General features: G+C 40.8%; 1 protein-coding gene across 1 annotated transcript; it reads right to left on the reverse strand.

The window, feature by feature from the left end:
- On the reverse strand, positions 1-22,056 carry LOC121668014 (cytochrome b-245 heavy chain). The gene is made up of 13 exons (XM_042035389.1): positions 21,950-22,056; positions 19,623-19,718; positions 18,127-18,237; positions 14,224-14,308; positions 13,132-13,277; positions 12,193-12,383; positions 8,515-8,644; positions 7,508-7,600; positions 5,931-6,184; positions 5,465-5,627; positions 4,493-4,639; positions 3,182-3,306; positions 1-2,503 (listed from the first exon to the last, which is right to left on the reverse strand). Exons 1-13 carry the CDS (start codon positions 21,992-21,994, stop codon positions 2,377-2,379), a joined length of 1,713 nt encoding a protein of 570 aa, XP_041891323.1. The 5' UTR covers positions 21,995-22,056; the 3' UTR covers positions 1-2,376.
- Positions 22,057-22,783: the final 727 nt, after the last annotated feature.

Consider the following 22,783-nt stretch of genomic DNA (forward strand, 5'->3'; position numbering starts at 1 on the left):
TTGACAGCAAAAGTACCAGTTTATTGTGAAAGTGACCCTTTCCCCATCTCTGAGAGAAAACCCCCAAATACACAGAAGCAGGAATTTTTCAGCCAAAAGCCAAGCTGATAGCAATGGTCAGATTGCAAGCAGTGGCATTTGGCCACAAAAAAGGACTGTCCTTGCAGCTCACCTGTAGCCCACTACCCTTAGGACTCAAACTAGTTTGTTTCTTATATTTGTATTTCAGTGCTGTCTGTTGTGCTCTTGCACCCTAGATTTAAGAAAATATTCATATTCAGATCATGACTGATTATGCATGGCTTGCTATTTTAGCAGGATTTAATATAACAAACTTTTGAAAGAAACTGAAAGACTCTCACTTATTCTTTCATATGTTTTAGGAAGACAATGATTTATTAATAAACACAGAATTACATTCTCTGAGTTCAAGGTGACAAGCCCTGGTACAAGTTTGCAGCTGGTCAGAGAACGTCACTGCAACTGACTAATGTAAGATCCCTGTTGTTTTAAGAATAAACATGGCAATATTTAGAAAATTAATGGTGAGTTAAAATACACTCCTCCAACACTCTTATGATAAACATGCTGTCTCCATGTGACCTCTTGCAATTCCTCTTTGCCCACTTTCTACGATTATAAAAGCCTGATCACAATTCCATTAAAATCAAGGGCAAATATTTCAGTGCTCTTTGCACAGGATGAGACCCTTAATATATTTCAGTAGCGATATTTTTCACTCCACAGAAGTTTTTTTGACTATACATATGTTCCATTCTGACTTAATAGGTGTGTTTCAGACAGAATTACTTGGATTTGAATATGGCCATTCTGAGGGAAAGAACTGTAAAATTCCCACCAAGAGTTGATCTTTGCCAACATTCGTCGATAACTGATATTAATAAATAGGAACTGGTAGGCTTTCTGAAGTAGCATTCAGAGCCTGGATAACATTTTAAAATGCTCTAAAGGGAGAACACATCCTGTCTGGCAAGCTGAGGTGTAAAATATGCTGCATGCAAACAGATGGCTGCACAAGCTTGCCTGAAATTGCAGAAGGAGAATCAGCCTTTCTTCTGTGGCTGCAAAAACCTGCCAAGAATGTCTTGTGCTGTGCAGGAGCTAATGCAGGGCTTGGCTGTGGAGTTTAAAAGTCACTAAGCAGGCAGCTGGGACAAACAGGAGACATGGTATACTAAACTGTGTCTTTTTCAAGGCTTTTTGCACTTGCATTTTCAATTTTTTTCCCTATGCTGCTGCTTTTAATACTTTTTTACTCCCTCTTGCCAGTATTAAAAGTTTTTGTTCCCTTTTTCTGTTTGTTTTTGAGAACCTGCTACCTGTAGTGTACAGACGGAAGCCCTGTGCTGTGTATGGGAGTCTTGTGCACATGAGAAACTTTACTCACAGCTGTTTCATAACTGTGAATAAATTGACCATTGCTTTCTCAGAGCCTGTTTCAGCATCAAAGAGGAGCAGCTGAGCAATAGGGCCAAAGGCACTGCTTGCATTTACAAGTGCTTCAGAAAATACCCGTTAAATCATTCAGCAACAGCTTGTTTCAGCCTTGAAAGTAAGAAATGGCAATCTTGAAAACACAAAACCTCTTCTTGTATGGATCCCCGCTCCACCGTGTGCCTGAAGATGTGAAACCGAGGGTGTTCAAAGCAGCCGAGCAATGACTCACACGCCAGGTGCGGGACTTGGATTGAATCCGTCCTTGCCCTCCCTCTGCAGCTGGGGTGGCTCTCGGAAGCCCAGGGGGTTCCTTTTCAGTTCTCCACTTTCCCGAGGAGAAGCAACTTCTTCTCAGCTGCATGTTGCAGTTCTCTCTTGCAGAGGAAGTTTGAGGCTTATGTTGGAAGCCTGGAAGGTGCTGGTGCTCAAAGGAGTTTTCCTCTTGTAAGGAACTGACTTTCCCAGTCACCCTTTTCCAACTTCCCTTGTTCCAGGGGCTGGCTGCAGCCAGGATAAGCTGTCTCCTAATAGCAAGCTTTATGCTAGAATGCTTTATTGTTTAATAGCACTAAGCTTTATGAGTGTGAATTGGGTCCCCAAAGCACACGGCAGCCTCCACTCTTAGCAGTCATGGTGAATAATAGGAGGATAAAGGCAGTTAATTGAGGGTAAATCCCCTCACACAGACAAAGAAAACAGATTTCTACTAAATAGCCAGCACACAAAGGGCAGTGAAAACTTCCCTAAGGTAAAACTTGACTCTTTTACTCTACCACAGAGCCAAAATAATTCCCAAGAAGCAAAGGGACTTGCGTTAAGTGTAGCTGAAATTTACGAGCTGGGCTGTCCTTCCCAGACTCCAAATAGACAGAGTCAGTCTTTAGACCTTGCATTTAACGACTCCCACGTGCTTGGGAGCTAGAAATTTTCTTTGTTAAAAATGAAGTGTACTCCTCGTGGGTCAGCTTCTGAGTTGCTGATGCTCTGCTTGTTGAGTGTGTCAGCCAGGCCCTCAGGGCCACAGAGAAAAACACCTATTCTGGAGCTGTTAAGAAAATGAAAATAGGGTCAGAAACTAGGCACGGAGCAGCTGGATATTCTCCATATAAATAATTTTTATGTTCTATAGATGAAAGTTTTTTTCACAATTACAGGAACTGAAGTAGAACTGGATGTCTACCCCTTAAACCTTATAACCCCTTAAAACTTATTGCTGCTTCTAAAATAAATGCTGGGCTAAATCTCAGCCTAAGTCAGTGAAGAAAAGTTTATTGACCCCACTGAAGCAAAGAAATAGAGCTTCAAACAGCTTATGGCACAAATTCTTGAGAGGAGCTGTTCTGGTTTTTCCTACAAATTTTGGGTGGTTAGCTAAAGGTCATCCATATTCAGATTTGGTTTTTAGAGGTAAAAAGTGGTTTTGGGTATTCCTATCTACTTCAGCTGGAAGGTTAGGGTTAGTTTTTTCTAAATATTCTGCTAGTAATTAGACACTCCAAGAAGTATCTTGTGAAAAAGAAACGATTTTTTAAAAAATTGTAGGTCAAAAAAATTTGGTCAAGATCATAGATCATGTCCATGGCCAAAAAAAGAATAGAAGACACCTGGAGGTAGGTAGAAAAAAAAATGCTCCTCAAATTTTATCAGCTAAAGGAACAAGATTGTGCTGTACAACCATTAAATACAGGAAGTCCACAGACACTATAAATTTGCACAGGTTTACCCAGGATGCTTCCCTGCAATCGTTTTGAACTCATTTTCCCAGTTAGGTCTTCCATACAAGGTTTTCTGTTTCAGTCCTGTAATCACATCCTTCTCTTCTTCATGATGCACTACGAAGTGAGTGGCCTGTGGGAAAAGAAGCACAAAGGACAGTTAAATACAGCAGCATTGTGTTCTTGTTAAAAAATAATAATGAGGTCAATACTCATTGAATTGTTTCCCTGATGAGATTGTGGAATTTACGGTGTTTTGCAAGGAAAGCTAAGATTGATAAAATCCTGACCATCAGTGTCTACCCCTTCCTTCTCTCCACACTGGGTGACCTCAAGAGTTAAAGCTACGAAACATTGAACCCAGCAATTAATTGTGGGAGTTTTTTGCAATGAACTGGTTTAGTCTAAGAACTCCAAAATAGGGCTGCAAATTGAAAAAAACCCTTTCCTTTCAGATACAATAACACTACTTCCTTGACCATAATTAAGTCCTGCCAGTTTGTTCTCTGGGAGGTTTGATCCATATCAGCAGGTCTTGCCTGTGTAACTTCCAGGTAGACCAGCTAAGTCAAGTAAAGCCAGAAAGAGAAGATGTGGTTAAAGGCATAAATTCAGGCCTTGCAGAGTTCTGCAGCCCTTTTGCATGAGACAAAAAAAAGTTACAGGTAACTTTATCCCTAAGGAAAAATTGTGGGACTTTTCTTCTTTGCTTTCTGCTTTTTTGATGTTGCATATGTGATAGCTTCCTTGCTGCTCCCCCTCCCTGTCCCTAGCTGAGCTACAGCACTTTGGGCACATGGTGAATTTTGCAATGGTGAGAGAAAAGTGGTATAAAACATCACTAAAAGTAACAGAGTGAGAGCCTTTCCTGACTCAATCACACATTCTCAAGTGTCTGCTCCTCTGCGCACCCACAGCAACTGGCCAGCACAGAACCAGACAGAGAACTCATGAGTCCTGAAACAAATATGCTGCTATTGCTCAAACTTTGTGCATTGGCTTCCCTGCTCCCTAAAGCTCTTAATTACATGCTTTAGGCAGCACCAACTGTTTTAGAGACATGTGCATGGGCAGCTGAGGTTGCTCCTGTGAACAAAGCCTGCCTCCCACAGAGCACAGCCAGAGTAAAGCAGAAAGGAAGTCAGTGCACATGAACAGCGGATCCCACGTAACTTCTGATGGATAACACCTGTCTGCATTCAAAACTCTGAGAGCCAGATGGATGCCCAGGATAAAATATCATTTGAATAGTTATGAAAACAGATTTGCTAGCATTAACTCCAGTTTTATGGCAGTGATATCCTGCACCGTGTGGTTACCTGAGTTTCATCCCAGCCTGTAAGGTAGATGTTATAGCTCAGAAAGTCTGCGTTATTCCTCTCCTGCATTTGAGCCTCCAGAGATTGCAAGAGATCAGCAAACCATTCAAAGGCATGAGTGTCCCTGCAAAGCCAGTAAAAATAAATCTGGAAGAGACAAGAATAAACTGTCAGGGGACACAGGCACTTATGTTTCCCGAGTTTATGTATGCTGACAGAATGAGGATTATAGAGTTCTTGTAGAAAATGTTCTGAACACTTCAGTAGATGGATAGGATGGTATTGAAGCTACTCAGGAATTTTGATGCTGGGAGGGTTATAAAGCTGAATGACTGACTGCAAGAACAAGGAAATATCTTTCTATTTATCTTCACATTTTTAGTTTGCAATATTTCCCCACTTACCTCCTTGTAAAACAGCTTGTTAGGACATAAATAAATGATCTAGAAGTGAACTCGCTTTCTGTCTGCTGGCAGGCAAGATAAAGTAGGTAACAAAACCAGTTCTGTTCCCTGAATTTGACCATAACTGCAAAGTGTGACCCCACATCTCTGCACAGGGAGTTTCCAGGGGCAGGAGGGGAGAGGAGGATGCTTCCATTGCTCTTCCACTGATGAGAAGCCTTTCTCTCTGTGCTGGCAGAAGGAATGCAATATTTGCCCAGGCTGTATTAGCACCTTGAACTTTGTGTTTCTCAAGTAGATGAACACTATTTCCACTGCAACTGGAAATCCCCAGGGCCACAGTCAGGATTAGCGTGTGTAATTTGGCTTGTAGGCTATTTCTCCTTTCGTTATGTTTTTGCTTTAGATCCTCCTGCTTTCCTCCTGCTAACCTTGAGAGGCAAATGGACTCTTCTTTCTTTTAGGACTCATGCATGCCTGGAGCCAGATCACCTTTGCAGTGCCTGCTTTGATTTAGGCCCTTGGACCTTGAACAGCTGCAGGGGTTCTGGGAAAGAGGACACAATACCTTCTTGAGCTTTAGGTTGGTGGCATCATGGCAGTATTTGTACCAGACAGACTTGAGAACAGATGCAAAGGGGGTGACCCCTATTCCAGCTCCAACCAGCATCACAGTTTCATAACTGAACACGTCCTCACTTGCTGTTCCAAAGGGGCCATCCACAGCTATCCTGGAATTGAAAGTATGCTTATTAAATCAATAGTGAATATTTATTAACACCATGTAAAATACCAGTAAAAAAGGGATTTGTCTGCTGCAATGCATATTTGGACTGAATACTAGTCAGCAAAAGGAGAGGTGGAGTTGATAGAAAAAGCTGTAAAGAGGCAAAGAGTTGATAGAAAGAGCTGTAAAGACCCAAATCTGTGTCACCATTTAAGGTTTGTATCACTGGTGCCATCAAATTGGTTGAGCAAAATTTAAACTGTCATAGGTGTTTGTTGACTTTACCATGGAGACTCTTTGTACCTACTTGGGTAACTTCCATGCCTCCTGGAATTCTTGTTTATCACACCCACAGGCATTGAACAAGCCCTCTGTCCAGTCTCCTACGATACGGACATGAATGCTGAAGTAATCCTCTTCTGGAGCAGAAGTCAATGTAAATGGATGCCATTCCAGTTTAGACACTGCTGGACATTTGACAAAAATGTATTGTCCAACCTCCATCTTGAAGCCCTTTTTCATCATCTGGAGCTCAATTGTCTTGAAGGGATGAATGACCACCTACAGTGAGAAAGGCAAGGGGGGAAAAAAGGGAAAAGAAAACGTCTGTTTTCACTAATCACTGGTGTATCTCACTGATGTATCTATATCCACCATCACTAACATCATCCTCTGCTATGAGAGCAAGGAAAGCTGGTAAAATTTTCTTCCTAGCAGAACTGAGAGGGAGGAACAGCACCTGACAGGCAGATGAAAGCCTGAAGAGAATGCTGATGTTTCGGCTGAAGTATTTTTTCACACCACACTTCAGTCACTCCAAAGGGAACAGGCCAGGCTGGCACATCTTGTAACACATCACCAGATCCATGTGTGCACACTGTTAATTCCAGCTGGACCTTACACATGGCACAGAGCACAGTGTTAATGGACCTGACTATAAACATAGGGGCAAAAACGTAGGGCTATCCCACAGATAGGCACACAGATAGGTAGTACCACTGAAAACAGATGTTTTCTGGTTATAGTTGGGTGGGACCTTGGCTATTCTTTAGCCAAGAATAAATAAAAACAATATTATAGAAGCAAGACCAGTAATTCTGTCACTGTAATTTTTAATCCTAAAGTTTTCTGCCAAAATTATTTTCATTTTTCAAAAGAGATTTGCAAGAGGGAGAATCAAGTCTCCCTGTCTGATAATTTAGGTATTAATAGTGGTGTTTAGGATTGTGAAGGAAATTTTCTGCCAACAGGGCACTAAATAGACACCACAGAAATATAGTGTAGAATATCACAGGATATTTTGGTAAAATTACCAAAAGCACACTAATATTTAGGAGCCTTCCAATGTGTCAGCACCATTACAGAGCGTGGTAGAGACATCTGATATCATCCTCCAAACGCTGCCGTGATTTGAACAGGGTGTGTCCTAGGATGGAGCACAGTGCCGTGTGAGGAAATTACACTGGGAAAGGCCAGGATAGTTTTCATATGTCTGAAGTTAGTGCTGTGCTAATTCGGCTGTCAGAATTTCAGAACACACCATGGAGAATGGAAGCTCCACGTTAGATTTGGATGAGTAAAATAAACATCCTCTAACTCATTTTCAGGGGTCATTGGTTCTGGGCCTTAAATTAGTCTCAGGTCTGTGAAATTTCTGCATTGTGGAATTTTTCACCCAATACAAAGAAAATTCATTTCTTTCCTAAGATTCAGTCCTGTGCCTTAGCTAACTTCCTCCTCTTGCTCATCTTTAGAGGCTACTTTCAGATGTCAGAACATTCCTTTCACTGATAACTTTGTTGTGTAGGAACCTCTGGCTTTGCTGCACCCTTTGGGAAAGAAGGTGATGCTTTGCTTGGTATTAAGTGTAGCATCAGCACTTACCTTTGTGATAACAACCTTCTGCTGTGACCTCCAAAACCGCACCAGCCGCTCACACAGGTACAGAAACATGGGACCTACCACCCACTTCCACGTCTGTAGGCAGAAGAGAATAAGTCAGGTGATGAAGATCATAGAATCATGGAAAGGTTTGGGTTGGAAGGTATCTCAAAGATCATCTAGTTCCAACCCCCCCTGCTGTGGACAGGGACATCTTCTGCTAGACGACATGGCAACTTAGATCAAATCAAATCCTGGAAAATCTATAAGCAGAGGCGAAGCTCAAGTAATCCATGTTCTTTATTAATCAGATGAGGGAATCCTTAAGATACATGACACCTTCAAAATTCTGGTCAGAGAGGGAATTTCTTTCTCCATTGAGAGTTGCAGCTGGACTTTAAGTTTCTACTAGAGTTACAACAAGGTATTTTCCTGTAAACAATTTTGTCTCTATCTAAAAGTGAATGTAAATAAGTGAAATGTGGAGTAAAATTCTTAATTTATTATTGACTCAGGTCTGTATTACTGCAGTAAAAGATGTGGGTTTTGTTAACAGATCAGTCTGAAATGTGAAAGAAAAACCAGCCTAGTTAGTCAATAAAAACTGAAGCTTCAATTTCACATTTCCAGGGTGTTATTTTCTGTTAATGATCATCAGTCCATTAATAATGTTAAACTACTTATTATGAGAATTATAGAACTTTTAGATATCCCCAGAGCAGTTTACTTTTTGGATAAGCATTTCTCAGATACCAATTGCTCTTTTGCTTTATCTGTTAATTGTGTTTATTTTACAGCACACTGAAAGTGTGCTCTCCGTCTGGAGTCCATTTCTGGTTATAATCCATTGTGTCAAAATCTATTGCTACATGTAAAGAAAGCTGCCACTGAAGAGTGCTGAGGGTTACATGGCTGTTTTTCTCTGCAATTGCATGTATTATTTAAGAAAAAGAAGAGCAAACTGTAAACATTTTCAATTGGATTTACACTCAAGACAGCTGTTTTCTTACCATAGGAGGATTCCCTGAAAACTGGGGGATTGGGCAAGCCCCATTCTTCCCCCAGTGACTGAAGTTCTTGTAGCAAATCTCTGGGTTATGTTCAGCCAGACTTTCAGCTGTCTGTCCCCGTACAATACGACTGGAAAAAAAGTAAAGATCATTAAGGCAATGAAATTAAAATGAAAGTATCTGTTCCTTATTGTTATTCTATTTATGTACTACTCTGCTTATATGGAGTTGTCAGCTTCTGCAGTGCTACAGCTTTCATGCAGCTTTACCGCTTTAATCCACCCACAAAGTTACCATGAAAGAAATAAAAATGGGGAGGGAAGTTTGTGGGATAAAATCCTCATTTCAAGATTAGGCGAGGAACTGAGAGTTACATCCATTACCACTTTCAGGATGTGGTCACAATTAGAAAGCTTCAATCTTTTCTGAGTTATCCTGCCTTTTTCTTCAATTAAAAAAAAACCTCGACCAAAAAAAAAACCAAACAAACACCAAACAAAACCACCAAAAACCAAAACCTGGAATGGACAAGTAATCAATTTCCTATTGACCACTGAAAAGATTTTTTCTGCTGTTTATTTCAGAAATTTGGAGATCCCTTTCCAACATACATTCTTCCTTTGGCCCTTCCTCTAATGCTGTGGAGCATCTTTTCAGGTGGTATGAATGAACACAGATGCTTTTGACACAAAGCAGCTATTGCAGCTATACCAGCTTGCATCAGCTGATTACCTGGCCTCTAAATTCTTACTTGGTTGGGGTTTTTTGGTTGGGTTTTTTTTTTTTGGTTGTTGTGGTTTGTTTTCTTATAAAGAATCCTGACTGATCCAATGCAGATTTATTTCCAGTGGCAGACCTGGTGCCGAGAGGTAGTTTCAGTTTCAAGGGTCTTGTTCACTATTTCCTGCCTCTCTCTGGAGTTCTGTCAACCTCAGGATCTTAGTAGAAGAATTCAGGTTACGATCTGCTGAATTTTCCCTAGAAACAGTCTGCTTCTGATCAGGCTGTTCAGTTTCATGCCAATATGGTTCTGTGATATCTTCTCCCCACGACTTCTCTTTCTGCTTTTGTAGCTCAGTTTCTGTGGACTAGACTACATTTCTGATATTTCAAAAAACCCCCCATGGTATCTAAGCCATATGCATACCTAGCTCCATGCGACAGATTTTTCAGATGACTATTAGAAAACCTCTGCATAGTGTTGAGAGATAACATATTGCTCATAAATATTACTAATGAACCTCTTCTTCATTAAATGTTTGATTAATATCCTGTCTGAAAAATAAAGGGAAGCAGTGAGACTGTCCCGGGGCATCACGAGTTGCAATTTGCAGGAATGTCAGCAGTTACAGTTCACTTCCCCACTAATGACAAGGGGCTCAGCTGAGCCGCCTCTGGGATGAGTTATGGGAACAGGAGGAGTCCATTTCCTCCACTGCCCACCCCATTGCTTAAGGGAAAGAGGCCCTGGGGGTTTTTTTGCCTTGCCCTATGGTCTGTTCAAGGTTTGACAATGTCAGTACCCTGTACAAGAGAAAAGAAAAGCTTATTTCCCCTTATTAGTCAGTGTAGATGCTCTTTCTAGTACTGTAATTAAGCTCTCAGCAGTATAACATTATAATTACTTCTTCTTTGGCTGAAAGTTTTTCTTTAACTTAAAAACAGAGTGAACTGCACCTCTGTACTCTCTCTTTACATTTACTATGATTGGAAATTTGGGACATTTGTCTGTGACACAGCTCATGCACAAAAACCATCAGTGTTACGAAAGTGCTGTAACAGCTTGTAACAGACAAGAATTATTGTACAGGCAAAAAATCAAATCAAATCAAAGATTGACTTTGGTTGGAAGGGACCTTAAAGATCATCCGGTTCCAGCCCCCCTGCCATGGGCAGGTACATCTTCCACTAGACCGGGATGCTCAGAGCCCCATGAAACTGGCCTTGAACACTACCAGGGATGGAGCATCCACAACTTCACTGGGCAACCTGTTCCAGTGCCTCATCACCCTCACAGTAAAGAATTTCTTCCTAATATCTGATCTAAACCTACTCTCAGTTTGAAGCCATTCCCCCCTGTTCCCTTGTAGATAGTCCCTCTCCATCTTTCTTGAATCTGCCCCTTTGATGCTATCAATAACCTTTGGCTCAGCTTTCTGTGTATACACAGATGTGTGTTTGTATAGATACAGATGTGTGAGAGCCTTCTCTCCCCTGAGACAAACCTGCATTTATGCCTCTTCCTAACATGTTACTTTGAGATTGTCAGGTCATACTCATTCCATGATACCCATCTTTGCACACCTGAGATGCCTTCCATGAGTGTAACAAGTTCATCTCATATTTCTCAGTGTATTTTCTCTGAACTCAAAATGTCATTATTGCCTTTAAGGCCAAATAAGTGAGGTCACTGAGTTCACAGCCAGAAAGCATCCTTCCCTCTACAGATGAGAATATTCCTATGTTTATCTGCTTCCAAAGGATAGCTGAACTTCGCTGACAACCACTGCTGCTCAAACTCTTGCCTTTTCATTCCAGTACAATTAAAATGGTGGGAGTACAGTGAACATCAAAGTAAATGAAGTCAACTTTTATGAAATACATGCCCTTCACTGACCTCTAGGAAGAGCAATACTTGCTTTCTGATAGCATTGTGCAGTAACTACTGGCAAGTTTGGATATTGTGTCAGTAACTATACAATATTTGCTTCAGAAAACATGAACCTCTTGCTTTTTTCCTTCCACAGGTTTTGCTCAAACCCTCTCCTTGTTATGAAAATTGGAATGGACAAATATGCTGGGGGTGATTCCGATCTGCCTTCTATTTTTGTTCTTCCTGTTTTATTCTCATTTCTGTCTTTTTTATGGCACTAATGGACTGAAAGGAAGTGGTTTTGAATAGCCATTTTTGCTGGGCATTTTTAAAGCACACTTTCTATTGCATGAAAAATTTCCTTTAAAATGGACAATGTAGTGTAATTATGAACTATTGCAATGTAGCTTGGATACTTGAGTCTTTTTCCTTTATTCATCTGGTCTTCGGTTTTATGAAGTGGATCTAAAGTTCACTTTTCTAAGTGATAAAATTGTGTTTGTAGAGCTAAAACTGTTTCATTAGCCTTTTCAGCTCTTTCAGAAGAAGATATGGAATGAAGCAACAGCAGAAAAATTTGTTTGGCATTTGAAAGTTAGAAAACCTTACAAATGCCTATATCCAAGTGGAAACAGCTAAAAATCTATTCTTAAATGCTGCTGATATTAGAATTTCATCCAAACCTGAAACATAAATCTATATTACTAGAGTTTTCTAGACTCCATGTAGTTTTTATACTGAGATCCTCTTACACACGTGTGTGATGCAATTCCTTTTAGGAGAGAAAGGTAAAGAAACAAATAGAAAGAGAAACCTTGGAAAAGAGCTTTACAATTAAGATATCAGAAGAAGTTGAGTGCCAGAGAACTTAGGTGTGTCAGAGTCACATAAAACCTCCTGCATGTGGACATCTTGTTGCACATATCAGTGAAAGCCTCTTGACTCTCAGAGCCTGTATTGGCCCATCACTCCCAGCAAAAACAATCACTGCTCAGTGACAGAAGTCCCTATACTCATGTGTGCAGGGGGCTTTAAGTAAAGATTCAGTAGTTATCAGATATTTAGTGATACATGCAAATACTTACCCAGCACCGTGGATGACGAGGCCAATAAAGAAGATGACAAAGAGATGGTGGGTGTACCAAAAGACTTCAAAATATGACCTCCGGATAGTTTTGGTGGATGAGGTGATGATGAGGATGAGAGCCAGTGTGATGACAACCCCAGTGATGCCAGCCAAGTATGTGAAAGCCACATATAGGCCCCCAATGGGGTTCTGTGAAATAATTGCACACGTTGGTCTAAGGAAGCGGTTGCACCAAAGCAGAGCCAGTTGAACCACCACTCACCAAATCCTTTACCTTGTTATAAATCTTTAAGTCATCTGATGCCAAAATCCCACTTCATTTTTGTTGCACTGCAGATTTACCTTTACTAAGGTAATTGGAAGTAGAGAGAAAGGGCTTTTCATGAATTAACACACCAAACATGGTTTCTTACTCTGCCATGGCTCAGCAGGACACGTTTGGGGAAGATGAATACATTTGCACAGCTCTGGTGTTAAGAACTGGAGTCCTACATTCATATTTTGGGAGCTAAATGAAAACTCTCCATTTTCTCTGGTGTTGCACAGCAGTGGGATTCATAACTCATGCAGAGTTTGGATGCTCAGTGCTCTTCTGAGGAGTAAGGAAGTCCCTTCTTTTCTTTTTCCCCATTGACCAGAGCTTAAGCTGTCCAGCTTCAAAACTTTAGTCTTGATTTCTGTGCACCTTTCTGAGTGCCATGTCTGTCTAAGTCAGAACACTGCTTTACAAGGTGTGTTTTTATATAATGTTTTAAAACTACTTTGCAATCCTCAGGTGAAAAAGTTTAAAGTACTACCAAAGTTCAGCAACTATGTGACTGGCAAATATAGAAGAATGGATTCTACAAGGTTTTTCTGCAAGATGCCCCAAACCCAAACCCAGAGGCACTCTGCTCAAATGGTCTAATATGACTCTTCAGAGTCTGATGTCACTTACCCCAATAGTTTGTCTAAAAAAGTTGACATAGCTTTCATTTGGTTTGTCTCCAAGGCCAGAAAGCACAGCAGCCAGAGTGCCTTTCTCTTCCACACGAGCTTGCACACTCCACTCGACGTTGAATAAGTGTGCAATGGTGTGAATTGCTAGGAGTGACAGGAAAGGAATAATCAGCACTGACCACAAGTACTTGGTGGTTTTGGGTAACATTTGAAACTTTGTCACATTTGTCAACTGCAGCTTAAGAGCTTTGCTGCTCTTGCCCTCTTCATCACAATTTCAAATCACTGATGTGTTTTACTATTAAAGTTTTGACACCTGACTTTTACAGTTTTTGGATGGTGGAGGGAAAGAAGTAAAGGGAAATTTCCAGCATATTTTTGTTCAACAAAGGCTTTCAACAATTCCAGCAGTAGTACCCTAACAAATGGGAAACTGAAGCATGGAATGGCTTAAATTACTTGTCATGATCATTCTCATCCAGGACTGCTGTAGAAGAGCTGAGAAGTGAATCTGGATTTCTTTGGGGTCACATTTGTTAGTGCTGCTTTGTTTTGCAGTTTTGCTAACAATCATTTGTAATATTCTTGCTGAGCTGAATGCATCCAAAAATCTAAACCAGCTGAGGGGTTCACACTAATTCCACTACAAGTTTTTGCAGGGTAAAGCTGTACAGTGCTTTTCGAAATTTGAACCACCTTCTATAAGCAGATACTTACCTTCAAAACAGGTCCAAGTTTTTTATATCCCTTTTTAAAAATAATGTCTATTATTTGTTTCAGACATGCCAGATAAGAAATAAGTCTAAACAAGAATTAAATCCAGGGTATCTGGTTCTCAGGGCACTACTAAACACCCTTTATTAAACTGTCATAAATGGTACTGACGGTTCAAAATAAAAGTGTTTTTTCTGGTTTAATCTTTTGCTCTCTGCCAGTTGGCACATGTTTGGAAGCTGATTTAAGCCTTGGCACATGCTGACTCCTTTAATGAAATCAGGCTTCTTCCCATATCCTTAATAACTTGAATCTCACCTGTATTCCATGTAAATACCGAAGAAAGCAATAAACAAAGAAACATTAGAGTACCAACCAGTGTGAAGGGCGATCATCCAGGCCACCATTTTGTGAAAGGTGAGGTTTCTGTCCAGCTGTCGTCTGATACGGGTGGAGCAGCACTTTGGGTTTGAAGAAAAAAGATATCTGAAGACTATTTGTGTTGTCTATGCACACTTTTTAAATGCAGGGACAAAAACAAAGGCACTGAGCACAACAATTGCTGGCATTGCTAGGAAAGATCTAGAATTCCTAAATATAGACATATAGGTATGGCTGTCTCCTGTCTTTCAGAAAACAGGAATTACATATGATGTTTTAATGTGTCCCACTGAAACAAAGTATTTGATAATGAGAAAAAATTTAACATCCAGTAGGACAAAGGAATGCATTTTATCTGTTTTAAATTGCGCATTACATACAGAAGGAGGGAGCACAGTCTGACATGTCAGAGTGACTGCTTTGGTAGCATCAGGCTCCTATTGTGGTTCACAATCTAGAAACAGGCTGCAAAGTTTGGGTGTAACTGTCTCAGGGAGCTCCCACCCCAAATGTGTTAGTCACCTATGGCGGTGATATGAAGGCATACCTTCCCCAAAATACAGGGTATATTTCCCAGGCATTCACTTACAACTTGGTTTTGGTGTTACCCAAAAAGAAACAGCAAAAATCTCTGCAGATACAAACCAAAGAAATTGGTTCTCAAGAAAAACAGAATGATATTTTCATTACTAATGATGAGAAGTTCCTAACAGGCCCCATCTGAATTGTGCTGCCATCACTGGAAGTTTTCCTAGGACTTTAAGTTCCTGTAAAGCTGCCGTTTGCTGTCTCCACACAGTAGAAGGCATGACTGTCATGTGTTGTATGTTTACATTGCGTTTCCTGAGTGGATAAGGGAAGAAAACACTGTGCAAACTACCACAAATATTTCCTCAGAAGAGGCAAACACTCTGGGGCTGCCACAATGACTTCAGACCACAACAACAACCAGGAGAAATTTGGCCTTTTTGTATCACATCTATTGAGAGACAGTAAAAAAGATTGTAGAATAAAATGTAGCACAGTGAGGCAGTGCTTGACTCCCTGGCAAAAGCCACCTTGATCTGTGTAAGAAGCGGAGGCCAAGCAATGGCAGAGGGCTCCTGCTGCCTTCAGTCGTGAGGCTCATTAACAACAGTGATAAATACAGCAGTGATGGGCACACAAAGACAGCACAGCTATTCTTTCAATTAAAACCAAATAACTTTGTAACATATGATTTCTGGGTGGCAGGATGGAGAGCGCAAGATTTTTCAGTACATTCCTGTTGAACACTGTGTTGGAACAATTCTTTCCTCTTCTTGACCCCAATGACAATGTTGGGAAGGTCACCACTCTTCCAATAAGTTATTTGACATTTAAATGATCTTTCTTATAGACCCTCACAGCTGTTACCTCCAGAACACAGCTAATTAGAGACAACAGCACAGCAAGCACAAGCACCTGTGCCCCTGTGCTAAGGCCACCACCGTGCTACGGCTGCCAGTGGCTCACTGGACTGTGTGTGTTTTGCTTAAGACCTAAAATTACATCCTTCCTGAGGTGTAGCTTTACTGCAGAAAAGCAACTGAAGCTAAACAAACACCAGAGTCCTGTTTTATGCCACTCCCTGCCCTCCTTGCTCACCCTCAGAGCCCTTTGCTTCCTCACTCCCAGCTGTCAGCAGGAGAGTGTGCTGCCAGCAGGCAGCAGGAGTGGAACTGTGTCTCCCTGTCTGGGACTCACTTTGATGCTGGGTGTAGCCTGAGTGACTCTACCACTGTGCCCAAGGCAGAAGGACTGATTCTGTAGCTAGAATACCAAGAGGGACAGCTTCCCCAAGGTCTGGGTTAGAAAAGTTAAACTACAGATATTAGGAGAGAAGCAATCTACAAGTAGCATAAAGTCCCAGCTGGAGTACAATTCTCAACACCTCAAAACCAGGTTTTAGCCTTCCAGTAGTGTCTGCATATGTATCTTGAGCTCTTTCACCACTTTGACTTCAGAAGACCCTGCGAAATCTCAAAAATGCCTTGTATGATCAAGAACTCATAATTATTTTCCAGTTGCATTCATCCATAGCAACATTAATTCTTTCTAAATTTATGTTCATTATTGACTTCTGCAGCCAGAGGAGTCAGCTCTGAATTTTGGCTGATACTAGCTGCAGTATTCCTTAGGGCAGGGGAATAACAACTTTAACCCTACAGCTTTATTTACTATCCTTTTTCCTTTTACGTACATGGAGGGTTTGGTTGTCTGCTTTTGTAGCATCCCAGGATCTGAAGGAGTATAGGAAAAGACTGAAAGCCTGACATGTAGTTCCAACTTTATATTTCTAAGTGTTATTCCTTAGAAAGCCTAGAGCACTGGCCTTGCTCCTAAATGTAATTTAAGAGTTTAATGTGGCAGGCACATCTCATTTATTCAGCCACACTCATTGTGAGGATGTATGTACTAGATGGAAGTGCAGCCTCTTTTGTCTCTGGTTATTTTCTTATTGCTTCATATCCCACTTTCTTCCCTTATGAAGGACACTGGAAACACTGCATCTATTTTATCACTTCCTCTTCTGGTCTGCTTTTTCAGCCCCCACAGGCTGTCTCATTTGCATTAAAGAGTTTATACTGGGTTTAGAGATGAAAAGCAACTTCTGGGAACTGGTTTTGTTGATCGTGTTTATGTTAAAGCATCCCAAAAGAAAGGAGGAATCATTATACATTTGGAAAGGCAATTCATGAACTTGAGGAGAATATTGCTTTTTCACTGGACCATGGCCTGCATTGTCTGCATTATTTCTGCTGTAATAGCCAGAAATTTAGATTTTGGCAGTGTGATACAATCAGTACTATCATAGGAAGCCTCTCCAGCTGTCACTTAGAATCAGTTGTCCTTTTCTTAATGTCAGTTCCTCAGTGCTGTGTATACCCATCCGCATTTGGGAGCTAGAAAAAGTCAAAAGGCCTGTGAACTATTTCATCCTAGATAGAAATGCAATTCAGACAAGAAAGAATGTAATTTATGAGCCAACTGAAAAAATGTCCCATTTTGAAAGTCTATAAAAGGCTACATTTACCTTAAAACCTGAGCATGCAAAGACAGCAGACAGGTGTGGTGGCCAGTGAACATACATTACAAGGGACAGAGAGTTCTCAGTTAAGACAAGTCCCCAGTACCACAAGAACCACTTCATGTTAGGGTGACCAAAATGGCTTCTCCCAGGATGCATTGATCTGTTACATTAATCTATCCCAGTTTGAATTCCCCTGTTGCCTGTCAGCCTCTACCCCCCTCGTCATTCCCCCAGAGTTCCCCACTGGACCCTGTTCCCTAGTCCGGCCTTTTCCTCGCCCCCAGATAAAACTGTGAGTTTTGGGATCATGTTGGTGTTTGCCTCTGCAGCCTTTGACAATGTAGCAGCAATAAATGCTCCTGGCAGAACGCACCCAAATGCCCTTCTGGACTCTTTGCTGCCGACTGCAGCACTGAACCCACCTGTGCATCTGTGGGAGCACGCGGGATCCCACGGAGCTGGGCAGGGACAGTATTAGACAGGGGCTAATATTTCCCTAAGTTGGTGTAGCATCAGTGACAAACAGGGTGGATGTGGGTGAGCACCAACAGCTGCTGCCAGCCAAAAGACAGACTTTGCATCCAGGGCAGGACCATGCCCAGGAGGCAGCAAAAAAGGGAGGACTCAAAGGAGACTAATTCAAAGCTGAACACTCAACAGAGCTCTAGATACCCCATGGGCATTAGACCTCCATCTTGCTCACAGCTCCAGGCTTATCTGCTCCTTCTAAGAGGACATCCTCAAAATATGGTATATTTGGGGAAGTTGGACAAAGTTTCTCGGTATATTTGCAAGGCTGTTTAGGTTATTATCTTTCTAAATTTTGAAATTCTTTCTTCATCTTACCGCACTTGATCCTCTGAGGAAGGAGAGCAGGTTTCGACATACTGGCAGCAGAATCAGCATGCAATTGAAATTCAGGCAGGCTGCAGGGGCCCTTGCAAGAGCCAGAGCACGCTGTAATTAGAGAGATGCTGTTATTAAATGCATCACCTAAGACATTATTCAGGGCGTGGAGGGGCACAGACTTCATTTATGTATTATATTGCAACTTGTAAAGAGTGTGAGATCTAGAGTTCACATTAACACCGTGAGTGTTCAATGGAACAATGCTCTGATCAAGTCAGAAACACACGTGCAGGCAGAACACACTCCTGCAGACAGACAGACACCTTCTGTTTTCGGTTTTGAAGTAATATGGTTGTATAAAAAGCTCTGGCAATCAACAGTCAAACACAGGTGCAAATCTAAGCCATTAGTAGGGTTTTGTGTCCCAAGGCTGTAAAGAAAGTCTGTGGTTTCAGTTTGGTGGGGTTATGGTAGATGGACAGCTTATAAGGGAAGTGGGTTAAGTTCTCTGTCAGTAAAGGAGTCTACAAAAATTCATTGCTTCAGCTTTCAGGAATCTGTCTCCTTAATATTGGTCTTTACACCCTGAATTATTTAAGATTTTTGAACTGTTTGAAATGAAGGAATAATGACCATATTAATCCAAAAGCAATGAAGAGAAGGAAAAATAATGTTTGCTCTCCTTGCATGGAGACCCTTTTAGGTTTTAGACCACAGCTGTTTGGGGTCTACTTATCCAAGCACAAGTCTCTGTGACTTCAAAGGCAACTGCACCATGATTGCAAAGGACAGGATTTGATCCACAGACCAGAAGCCATATGTAGAATGGGATTTCATGCTTTGTAGGATTAAACCACGGCTTTGCAAATCTTTGGCAAAATGCTGTGCTCTGTAATCTGAAGCTTAGGCTTATTTTTATGTCTGTGATCAGGATTTTAAAATATGTGAACAAGTTAATTTTCCCTGTCATTTGGTCATGACCCGTGGTAGCTTTGGAAGCAAGTTTGTAGTAGGACACATAATGCTGCATTAACCAGTTGGATTATATGGAGTAGCCCAGGATCCAGGATCACTTCACTACTTGACTACCACTCACATGCTTGATGAATATATGAATGATGATTGCTTTTCAGAGCCAATATCTTTATAAATTATTCATGCTCTGAAAAATAATTTTAAGGGAAAATGATTGCACAGCAGTTCAATGGCAATATTTTATTCATATTTTGCTTAATAAAGCAGCCACAATTAATGCTTACTTTAATTATCAGGAGCATAATAGTTAAGTGAAAACATCTTTAGAATGAGATCTCTCTATTTTGTGCACCAGCTTTATGTTCAGAAACACTGGACATCTGTCTGCATTCAGTTTGCATGTGGCTTCTAACTCCTACATGAGCCTGCTGCTCCAGCCACTAGATCTAGTTTTGATCAACTAAAACTATTCAAAACTGCTGTGTGTCCTGTCTATGAAAAAATAATAATGTACTTACGCCAAGGAGCACTCTGGTGTAGAAGAATTTTGGTGGGACATCATACACAAGATAGTACCACCAAAAGAGGAAGACATTCAAGCCCAGCCACACAAGCTGAAAGAGAATTAAACAGGAAGCTTACAGTTTGTTCTTAGAAATAATCTATCTGAATTTACACAGTTCAGGTAAGAGTCAGTAGTTCCCTGTGCTGCTGTTTGCACAGAGAGCTGTACTGCAGGATATAAAGTTTTCAGCAGGGGTGATAGAAATCTTTCGGGTGTAAATGGGCTCTGATATGTGAACACAGGGTACAGGAGTGGCAATAGAGCAAAATACAGCAATGTGCAGCTGAAATATTTTCATAGGTCAAGGAGTTTAGACATGGTGGTGTCAGGACTGTCATATTACAAGTGTTTAATTCTGTGAGTCCAATTAAACCTCCAAATACCACTGAAGGTTAGGGACTCTTCCAAATGGCAGCTCCACAGGCACATTAACCTATGTGAGAGGAAGACTTGGAAGCTGTGACAAAGAAGCTTGAGATCTAAATTTAGATGGGCTAAATTACACATAAGGCTGAATTCAAGAAGATAATTTTCTCACATTTAACACATCCTGTGGTGCAGGTTTTTTTAGGGAAAGAGTTTATTAACTCTTAGGCAGCTACAACTCCATCTGGCCAAAAAGATCATAGTGAATCTGGATATTTGCCCTCCTGGAGCTGGTTGGCTGATTTCACATCCCATTTTGAAACAACTCTGTGTCACTGCACACTCAGTCTAAGTATACTAAGTGGTGCATGAAAGCAGAGATAAAGTCTGAGAACAGGGAGATACCCCAGGAAATGTGACATTACAGTCCCTTGCCCCTCCTAACCCATACATTTTGCTAGTTCTTTAGCACAAATGACATTGGAAAAAAAACTTGGGATTATTTCAGAACTTTAAAATGTAACTAAATACTGGGAAATGAAGGGATTTCCATCAGGGTAAGGCAGTATTCAGGAAATCCCCCAGTCCTCATTAAAACACCCACCAAGCTCATCTCAGGATTAAGTGCTTGAGGTACATCAGTAGAAATGGTGTCTTCCTGTTTCTGCCAAGCACTGGACAGCTCTGTGCCTGCTCATGTGCAGTAAAGATGTAGAGGCCAAAGCAGAACCCTTGGGTAAGGTTTCCAGTGATCTCTCCTTTTATCTGGTTTCTTTACTGGTATCTCAGTTAGTTTCCTTCCCTATTCCCTGACCTTGTTACAGCTTTGCGGTTCAAAAACCAAATTCCTTATTTGAACAAAATAAAGGCCTCTTACTTAATTATTTTAATATTTCAGTTCTGGTGGGGGGGAAAAAAAAAAAGAAAAAGCCAGAATTCACCTCTTGGTAGTTTCAACTTCCTCAAGTCACTGAAGGTGACAGCAAACACTGTCACTCCCTTTCAAAGCACTGAAGTGCCACAGCTATGGGGTTATGTTCCTAAATTACGAGTTAATACACAAGTACACAGCAGCAGGAATAGTTATTGGACTAAAGATGCTCACATTTCAGTCACCACAAGCATGCAAATTCTATGCCTTCTTTTTCTTCCTCTCAATATTTACATCTACTAACAACACGCAGCCACGATACATGAACTGCTCTTACATTTTGGTGTTATGTTTTCAATACATATATGTATATGCATATATGTATATAGGTATACCTATAGCCCTTGTATCACACTGTGAAGTGATAAAAAGAAAACACTAGAACATAAACTCAGTTTTCTCCAAGGAGGACTGCCCTGCTTACTCCGTAGCACTTGTAAATGCACCTGGGATTTTCCACACTTTTAAATCTTGCTCAGAGTTAATCTAACCTATTTTCACAGCCCCTCTATGAAAGCTGTAAACAAATTCCATTCAAATACTAGTTGTCTTAATGAAGGATTCATGAATCTCTGCTCTAAATTCTTGAATCTGACATTAATAAATATTTTATACCGTCAAGACACTTTGCTTTCAGTTACACACACTTTTGTTCATAAAAGTGCAAGAAGGGGTTTTAACTGCTTTCTCTGTTGAAGTGCATATAGTTAAGTGAGTTTTAAAGTTATTTGTTTCGTTTAACTAAAATATTTCTAACAAATCAAAGTTAATACATGATCATTTCTCAGTTAACAATGAAACCTACAGCAACTGAAACACCAGAGAGCTCCTTAAAAATTATTCCCTTGAAGCATTTCCCTGCACTTGCTGCCCCAGTTTCAGCGTAATCAGGTGCATCTCTCAGTGGCACAGTGAGAACTGCTTAGCACAGCTTTCTGCAGAACTTTTTACTATACACAAATCACAATAAAAATTGTACTTACAATGACAAAGATGGACAGTCCTTCATTCTCCACCCAGTTCCCCATGGCTGCCTGAGATGTGTGTGCACAACAGCCCCACTCTCTCTGGGACAGCCTCTACGTCTTCTCTCATGAGGAAGTGAGAGCAAAAGGTTGCAGCACCCTGTTTCCTTTCTCGTTTATTTAGGAAATAAGTTAACCATTTAATCATGACCCCTGTTCTGTTTCAAATATGTTTCTACCACCTTTACATATAACATTTCATAACTCAAATACATATAAATTGTTGAAATAGATTTTTTCTTTGTGATACAAAGGATAGAAAAAATTGTACAACCAGTCAGGTTTTCTGCTAAAAAATGTATTGCCACTTTATATAACTTTTAATGCTGAAGTGTAATGTAGAAAGCACAGAAGAGTTACCTCTGCCCAGACCTGTCTTTTTTTTAATCATCTCAGGACTGAGACGCAGTTCATGCTGATCTTTGAATTACTGGAAGAGAAATAATACTAGTGATTATTTATCAACAATGTCCATGGAAACTTCAAAGAGAAATCTAACATTCCTCTTTGTCTGGTACATTCAAACCTTGCTAATTCCTTTCTGCTCTGGCCAAAACTGAGAATGTGTCACTGGATAACCTATTTTTTCATGGTTTTGACTCTTGCAGAATCCCCTTTGGTTTCCATCCCAAACAGATCACAGAATTATAGAATGATAGAATGTTTTGGGTTGGAAAGGACTTTAAAAATCATCTACTTCCAACCCCCTGCCATGGGCAGGAAGGCCACCCGCTAGCTCAGGTTGCTCAGGGCCCCATCCAACCTGACCTTGGATGCTTTCAGGGATGGGGT

This window comes from Corvus kubaryi, unplaced genomic scaffold (assembly GCF_017639235.1).
Source record: "Corvus kubaryi isolate FWS band 111438036 unplaced genomic scaffold, C.kubaryi_AGA036_p1.0 133, whole genome shotgun sequence".
Taxonomy (NCBI): Eukaryota; Metazoa; Chordata; class Aves; order Passeriformes; family Corvidae; genus Corvus; species Corvus kubaryi.

What these genes read in the sequence shown, in the direction of transcription:
- LOC121668014 (XM_042035389.1), bottom strand. Translation starts at nt 21,994, where the DNA reads ATGGGGAACTGGGTGGAGAATGAAGGACTGTCCATCTTTGTCATT. An exon ending in GACTGTCCATCTTTGTCATT is followed by an intron (nt 19,719 to 21,949) that starts GTAAGTACAATT and finishes ATTCTCTTTCAG; the next exon opens with CTTGTGTGGCTGGGCTTGAA. An exon ending in ATTGCAGGGAAGCATCCTGG is followed by an intron (nt 2,504 to 3,181) that starts GTAAACCTGTGC and finishes TTTTCTTAACAG; the next exon opens with CTCCAGAATAGGTGTTTTTC.